This window comes from Schistocerca americana, unplaced genomic scaffold, assembly GCF_021461395.2.
Source record: "Schistocerca americana isolate TAMUIC-IGC-003095 unplaced genomic scaffold, iqSchAmer2.1 HiC_scaffold_15, whole genome shotgun sequence".
NCBI classification, from domain to species: domain Eukaryota; kingdom Metazoa; phylum Arthropoda; class Insecta; order Orthoptera; family Acrididae; genus Schistocerca; species Schistocerca americana.
Genome location: NW_025725583.1, coordinates 2,073,565 through 2,082,588, shown reverse-complemented (window position 1 = coordinate 2,082,588; position 9,024 = coordinate 2,073,565). Strand labels below are relative to the sequence as shown.

The window sequence follows — 9,024 nt, the reverse complement described above, 5'->3', positions numbered from 1 at the left end:
TCCCAAGGAAATGATGAAAACATAATACAGTGGAACCTCGTGTAGTGAGCACAATTCATTCCAGAATCTTGGTCGTAGTGCGAAACACTCGTTAAGCGAAACAATTCATCCCATACAGGTTAGTGTACAATGCGATAATGCGTTCCACACAGAAAGTACTAAAATGTTTATCTTATGCCATTTATTAAAAAAAATATACATACAGTTTTATGTATTTTATTATTCAAGATCCATAACTAATTCTTTTTTACTAGGAAACTATCTATAGTCATTTGTTTCTGCTGACCTTTCAACACCTGGCGAAAATGAGACACAGCATTACCGGCAGCTAAATTTCTAGCGTTCGTATACACTGTCTTATTAGGGTGATGTTTTGCAATGTATGATGCTACCTATGCCTATGCTTTCAGCATTTCTCTTATTGTGCCAGAAGATTGCTGCTTTGCTGTTACCTCCTTCATCTCCCCTGAAGAACCTCTCTCCACAACTTCCTGGTACAAAACACAACTGCAACTCCACTAGCTCTTCGGTGGTCATTTCTTGACTGTGGTCTTCCACATGCTCATCAATATCATTGTTATCCAATGCTCTTGGCCAAAGACACGATCTCGTTTACTACAGGCTCCACATGTACTGACTCAAATGCGTCAGAGTCACATTCGACGACGCACTCCGACCAAAGCTTCTTCGAAGCAGAAGTGAGAGTTCTCTCGGTAGCCCCTTCCCATGCCTTTTCGATCATCTTCACGCAGGCAACGATGTTGAAGCGCTGTTCCCAAAACTTTCTGGGAGTGAGACTGGTAGCTTCGGTCAGCTCAAGGCAATACTCGAAGAGTGCCTTAGTGTAGAGCTTCTTAAAGTTAGAATTAATCTGCTGGCCCATAGGCTGGAGTGACGGACTGGTGTTGGGAGGCAGAAACTTGATCTTCATGAACAGAAGTTCTTCAAGGATGTGGTCTTGTAAACCTGGAAAATAGGAAGGAATGTTGTCTGTAACAGGCAAGACATGGAATGGCAGGTTCATCTCAAGCAAATATTTTTTCAACGAAGGGCCAAATACTTCATTGAAACAGTCACAACGAAGATCACGGGACATTATAAATCTTTGTACTACGCTTATCGCATATCTGACCGCTACATCTCTTGGATCGTTAGGAAAGTTTTGAATGTACTGAGAAAAAAAACGTATGATAATAGCTATGCCCTCGCCAAATGAAAATACTTTTAAGCACGTTGAACAAGATTTCTGGCGGAAATGGAATACACCAAACTGTATGGATAGTATGGATGGCAAACATGTGCTCATAAAAGAACCAAAAAACAGCAGATGTCTTTTTTTTTTCAATTACAAAAATTACTTTTCCATCGTTCTCCTTGCAATAGTGTACGTCAATTACAAATTCATTGTTGTAGATATGGACTCTAATGGCAAAGAACGTGACAGCCATATTTTTCAAAAATTCGAGATGGGGAAAAAGATTGCCAAGAACAACTTTAATTTCCCTGTATCTAAATGCCTTCCAAACAGTGATATTTTATGGAGCACTTCATACCAGGTGATGAAGCATTTGCACTGAGTAATTAACTGATGAAGCCATACCCTCGAAGAGTTGCACGACTAGATCGGGATGAAGAAATTTTTAAATATCGTTTGTGTCATGCTCTTCGAGTAGCAGAATACGTCTTTGGGTCGTCGTCTCAAATATTTAGAGTGTTTTATACAACAGCTGCAGTTTTACCAGAATCAGTTGATGACCTGATTATAACAGCTTGTTGCCTACATAATATTCCGCGGGATGCTTGTCTTGAAGGTCAACCAACTCCCTTCTATCGATTGAAACACCGACTCAGTCAACAAGTCTGTTTGAATTGGCACATAACGGAGGTTTTTCAAACAATGTCGGATTTGAGACGAGAGATAAGTTTAAACAGTACACTGGGCAGAGTATCATGCTAAGATAATGGTACAAATAACCGTAATTGACATTCGCTGAACTTTTCTAGTTAATTTGAATACTAGCTACAACTAAACATATATAAAGATATCTATATATTTCGATATTTACGAAAATTATTGAATTATATATCATGCTTATACATACTTACGTAAATGCGAGTAAACGGCAAATAAAGTGGGTAGATATAAAAATAATGATCACTGTTTTTATAGAACTCCTTCCCTGTATCTTTCCATATACTGTCCTTTAGGGTATTTTTGTATGCATGTAATTTGAAGTCATATAGTTGGGGGTTGACACAGACCAATTCGATCAATTTTCGTTTTGTTCGCTAGTAAAAGCCATTACGCTCGGCGACACGCGACACCACTGGTTTGGGAGCACCAGTCTCGACCGTTTCATGCGCGACAGATACGGATATGATCTACAGCGCGACTCTTATCGCGCCCTGCATACGAGCTCACATACGAAATAATATAAACTAAGAGTGTCATTATCGCAGGCGATACTTGTCTCTGTCGCGTATCTCTGTCGAGCGCCGCTGTCACTGCATTCGGAATGCTACCTTCGGTCTACCCATCTAGCCAGGCGAAGACGGCATTCAAGGTGTCAGACCACCAAACTGCTGGTTCGTTCGTGTTCTTAGTCATGGCTTTTTTTTTTTTCATCCGATATTTTCTTTGGTCCATCTGACAATATTCAAATGATAGGAATACCTTCCTTCACCTCTCTCAATCAGGCGGTACATTTTGCAATCTGAATCAGATATGTTTCCCATGAGCATTGCGGCGAGATTTCGTTCGTGTGTTGCATATGGTGAGACACCTGTTTATGTCTTGCCTGTTTCTATGATAAGTTTCACCCCACTCGTTGTGAATATGTTCACAAATCGATGATCACCTGGGGTTTGCACAATACTTTACTAATGTTTTTTTTTTTTAATGTACAATGAAAGGAACTTTAAAAATGCGTACTTATTTGATTATTAATTACACCTCCCGATGTTTTACTTCAATCAAAGGCAAAGGAAAGTACTCTTGTTATTAGAATGTTATCAGACACACTGGATAACAATGTCGAATAAAGGAGAACAAGGACCACAAATCCAACACGAACCCACAGTATCTTAGTCTAACACCTCGACAGTGCCCCTCTCCCTTCTTTCTTCCCTTTGCAGGTGGTCGGGACGGACGTTGGGTAGCACCTATTCTAGTTGATCGTTGAATATTTAACTCATCTTTTTCTCCAAATTTCCAAACAGGCTGAGCTACCATGCTGGCATTACTCGACCGCCGTCCTAGCATTCCCTCATGAAGAATTAAGGGTAACTGAACTGCAGCACGAAAACAAGACTTTCTGTAATTAACTATATCCATGATTTTTTAAAGAAGTAGAGAGTTTCTAGCAAAGAGCCGAAACATGCCTCTTTATTTTCAATATAGAACATCCTTCCAAAACTTTATCAAAATCGGTGAACCATATGTCAGACTTTAGTAGGTAGACAAGGGCGGCACAAGCACAATTTGTTATTGCGGGTTGCCTACATGAGGGGCAAGTATGCATTCAGGGGCAAGCCTATGTCTCTCTTTTGACTGACAGGTAATGATGCCCTGAGGAAAATCCATCTTTTTGATTGACAGTTTATGATCCCTTGGAGATAATCCTTCATTCTGTTGACAGGTCTTTAACATATTGTTCCCCCACCCCTCCCCTTCCCACCACTTCAACCTCTCAGGAAACTTGCAATCCTCTCCCACATATGGGTAAGAAAAGGGGTTACTATACTTTCAACTACATTTCAAGGTCACCTGACTACACACTATCACCATCTGAAATAGATGAACATTGATCAACGTATATAGGAAATACATTACGATTTTTGATAGGGTAGCGAATAGGACAAGTAAGTATTCTAGTACAAAATCTTTATTATCATTTCCATGTGTATTTACATACAGCAAACAACCCTTTCCTTATTTTTGTTAGATGTAGTTTTAATAATGTCCCATTTAATTTTTTAATTATAGCTTAAATCCACATCTGAATCATCTACTTCCTGAATAATGCTGTTGCTATAACAACAATATTATCCAGGAAGCAAGAGGAAAAACTGAAACCATTGAATGCTCTCATCTAGAAGAACTGCCGCATGGAGCAGAACTAATTGTTAATGCCATAAAAGAGATAGCTTACAGGAAAAGAATTAGATACATACTGGAATTCGAGAGCATACCTTCTCTGCATTTGTCAAATTACAGACTGGAGAAGGAAATAGACGATTCAGATGTTGGTTTACAAAGAAAACCTACGAACTACAAAAGCTCTCACAACACACACACACACACACACACACACACACACACACACTGGAGGATTGAAAGAAAAGAGTCACAACATAAGGGAACTGGACGAGTTTTTCAGCATGGTGGAGCGTTTCCAAACTGCTGTCCAAAGGTGATTCATGACCTTTATATTTAAACTCATCTTTCACAGTGGCGGGATAGCTGATGGCTTGGTGTACCATTTCGATTGATTCCTCATATTGCAGTCATGTACATGATCAATGTTATGGTGCTACCCACCCCCGGAAGGTGTTGCCCCTCCATTAAGACTCTTTCTCCATCTCAAACAAGTGATGTCAGTCAATCATTATGTGGTAAACAACAGTGTACAAGTGGATGGGTGGGATGGAAAAGACACCACCAATTTACTGCAATAATAAACATCACAGTTGATAGCGCAATCAATTTTAGCAATTTTACCAGTTTTTATACAACGCCGACCAGTGGCATGGCAGCATGCTTCCAAACTTCTGTGTCATAGTAAAACTGTCCATCCTCTACTTTGTGAGTACTATTGTGAAGGTAGTTACACTATGTGATCTAAAGTATCCAGACACCCCCAAAACCATACGTTTTTCATATTACATGCATTGTGCTCCCACCTACTGTGAGGTACTCTATATCAGCGACCTCAGAAGTCATTAGATATCGTGAGAGAGCAGAATGGGCTGATCCACGGAACTCACAGACTTCGAACGTATTCAGGTGATTGGGGATCGTTTGTGTCAAATATCTGCACGCGAAATTTTCACACTTCTAAACATCCCTAGGTCCATTGTTTCCGATGTGACAGTGAAGTGGAAACGTGTAGGGACATGGACAGCACAAAAGCATACAGACCAACCTAATCTGTTGACTGACAGAGACTACTAACAGTTAAGTTGGGTTGGGTTGTTTGGGCGAAGTCTCATCTGATTAGAGAAAGACGGGAAGGAAGTCAGCCCTGCCCTTTCAAAGGAACCACCCCGACAAATGCCTGGAGTGATTTAGGGAAATCACAGAAAACCTAAATCAGGATGGCTGGATGTGGGATTGAACCGTCGCCGACAGTTGAAGAGGGTTGTAATGTGTAATAGCCAGACATCTATCCATACCATCACACAGGAATTCCAAACTGCATCAGGATCCACTGCAAGTACTATGACAGTTAGGTGAGAGGTGAGAAAACTCGCATTTCATGGTCGAGTGGCTGCTCATAAGCCACACATCACGCCAGCAAATGCTAAGCAACGCCTTGCTTGATGTAAGGAACATAAACATTTGACGATTGAACAGTGGAAAAACGTTGTGTGGAGTGACGAATCACGGTAGAAAATGTGGCGATCCGATGGCAGGGTATGGGTATGGCGAATGCCCGGTGAACGTCATCTGCCAGCGTGTGTGGTGCCACCAGTAAAATTCTGAGGAGGGGGCTTGCACCCCTGGTTGTTCTGTGTGGCACTATCACATCACAGGCCTACATTGATGTTTTAAGCACCTCCTTGCTTCCCACTGTTGAAGAGCAATTTCGGGATGGAGATTGCATCTTTCATCACGATTGAACACCTGTTCATAATGCACAAACTGTGGTGGAGTGGTTACACGACAGTAACATCCCTATAATGGACTGGCCTGCACAGAGTCCTGATGTGAATCCTATAGAACACCTTTGGGATGTTTTGGAACGCCGACTTCGTGCCAGGCCTCACCGACTGACATCGATACCTCTCCTCAGTGCAGCACTCTGTGAAGAATGGGCTGCCATTCCCCAAGAATTTTTCCGGTACCTGATCGAGAGTACCTGCGAGAGTGGAAGCTTTCATCAAGGCTAAGGGTGGGCCAAGACCATATCGAGTTCCAGTATTACTGATTGAGGGCGCCACGAACTTGTAAGTCATTTTCAGCCAAGTGTCCAGATACTTTTGATCACATAGTGTAGATGACTGTGCAGTAGGTCCATTCATTGTTAATTCTCGAATGTATGCGCCAAAGTATATCAGACAGTGATCTACATATTTCTAGCACTTCGATGATAGTGTGTAATTTACGATTACGATTTCCCAACTTTCCCTATGCAGATTAGAGTCACAAATCATTCTCGCATTCGTAGACCAAAGCTAGAGACTGGAAGTTGTCCTCACCGTGTCCCTGACCAATGCTCCCTGCAACACTATCACCGATTTAATCTGCAGCTGACCAGAAGTAGACCACTACATTCAATGTTTCGTGAAGGGACAGAGCGGATCGAGTCCAAAACTGCTGTCCAGCACCCATCCAGGAGCACAATATTTATCCACATTCGCTCGTGTCGAAGAGGTTAGCACCCCTCCTCAATGTACAGTAGATATGGAAGTGTTGTGACGATATAATAGACAGTTAAGAACAAGAAACAGGTGGTTCTTACGTATTATGCTCCAGATGGACAGAGTTCAAAGCGCTATCAATTCTGAAGTATTGTTGTAGTGTTTAGGGTCAGTACCAAAAAGATATTGGTATGAGAGATCATAGGCACATGGACTCCCAAGGCTACACGGTTCTCCACTTAAAAACAGGCGGTAATGTTGGATCGTTGCGGTTTCCAACCTATTCGTCACATGGAATGCAATGTAGTTACTATCCCAATGTAAGAAATATATTTCCAGCCCATGGCATACATTCTCCTTGCGGGTTTCTCTACGATAAACCATAGTCACAAACTCTAAAATGAAAAACTACATCCTTAAAACATCGATGCTTTGTGATACATTCACAGTGTAGCTTTCCTATTTGAGGTGTATAGAGCCCATTGTTCACATCCGATCACGGTTCAGAAATTATACTATGCTCGCACCAGTCCTATATAAAATGATCGTTAGTAACGGAGACTGTCCCTTGCATAGAAAGAGGAAAACGCTTAGCAGCAGTGTTTGACATGCGAAATTACACGTCATGCTGTCACTAACTCTGCAAACAGGACGTCTGTCAAGCACATGTATCCATGGGGATTGCAGTCCTCACAAACACCAGTCATTAACTTAGTATCACCCTAGTTATGAAACTGAAGACTCGATTTTATACCCAAAATGTGGCAGGGGAGTAAGGTACGTCGCATAAATCTTCATTCCTTTAGAAGAATGTGTCGAAACATGAGATGCAAGTCCTCTGAGACCGAGAGGTTTGCAGTTAACGATCGCAAGTAGACAATGCTCTAAGCCACACACAGAACATGTGATTGTACACAATTCGAATGCAAGCTATGTCACATGACTGATGCATCCTGTCATAACAACGGGAAAAAATGGTCAAATGATCTGCAGCAACATCGCTCTCTCTCTCTCTCTAGAATGCAGCATCTATCTACCTCATTACAACTCCATCTCAACTGGTCACTCCATCCACTCTCTGTCATCATTTAACACAGATGCAAGTAAGTTTCGAGGCAGATGGTTCTGTTTTTTTTTCAGAAAAGCATCAAAGACAGCAGTCAAATCACGTGTATTACTATTGCCTGAGTAGGCATACAGTAGAACATTGTCTCGACAAAAAACAATACGGTTTTCCTGGATTCTGGCCCCTCCATGTCATCGATTTCTCATATTCCTCTTGCTGCTACATACACATTCCAGTGTACGAGAATTGTTCAGCGTCAAGCAGATGATATGCAAGTACTCCCTCGATTTCCCCACATTTCAGCGTATTTTCCATCACTTTATACGTACTTTTCGTCTTTTTCGTAATTTTACCAATTTTATGTCACATGGGATCATGGGATCATGACTTCCTTTCTCTTCCCATATTCTAAAATTGCTTTTAAATGTAGCAGAGCTGCCAACACCTAGCGGAAATGCACTATTTTTCTGATCGGGCGGCATAGTATTGCACTGTACTCGAATGCATCTAATCACTCCCAACCACGCATTCTACATTTGCTGTGTGTTTGTTCCTTTTTCTGTGTGTCTGTGTCTATGCATGTGTCATGGATGGCTCCCATGACCCAGAGTAAGCCAGAGTTATCGTTCAAGTGTGGATCTGCCTCTGAACATCACTCTGGACATAATGTGCGCAAATCAACATTCGAATGCTAGCTTGGATGTGGTATGTTGTGGATCTGCATCCCAACATTGCTCCAGATATAATGTGCAGCAGATCCACCTTCAAACATTAGTCCGAATGTGACGTGTTGTGGAACTGCACCACAACATCGCTATGGATGTAACGTGCGGTGGACGCCACACGGAAGCAAGTGGCACAAAGTAAAGCCAAGCTCATTGTAAATACTGTATTTTGGTGTCTAATACACGTAAATATTCGTACACACGGTCGAACACACGATCCATCTTGTATATTGTAACCTCTAACCTGGTAATGCCATGCTGCTTAGTCAAGGAAGACCTGAAAGTTTCTCATAGATCCCTGTCTCGATACCTTATAAAATATATCATGTGGTTACCAATATATTTGTTCACTCCTGAACTTGTGATTTGACATATAAATTTGTTATATATCTTTGCTCTACAGTTGGAGCTTAACCGCATTACACAGAGTATTCCAACTATCTTATCGTTGTCCACGGCGGTCTCCTTCCATACAAAAGTCGTAGATGGATATTAAGTAGTCGCACATATCCATTTAGTTAAATATTCCAGCCAAGTCTTGCATTATGTCCAAATCCAAAAGGTAATAGCCGTCTACACGTAGCTGTAGGAATATTCCAGGCAGCTTTTCCATTAGAACATCCATTTTAACATCAACTAATTCCACTTTAT

At 41.4% G+C, this 9,024-nt stretch overlaps 1 protein-coding gene across 1 annotated transcript; it reads left to right on the top strand.

The window, feature by feature from the left end:
• Nucleotides 1-1,199: 1,199 nt before the first annotated feature.
• On the top strand, nt 1,200-1,577 carry LOC124569461. The gene has a single exon (XM_047131071.1). It carries the CDS (start codon nt 1,200-1,202, stop codon nt 1,575-1,577), a length of 378 nt encoding a protein of 125 aa, XP_046987027.1.
• Nucleotides 1,578-9,024: the final 7,447 nt, after the last annotated feature.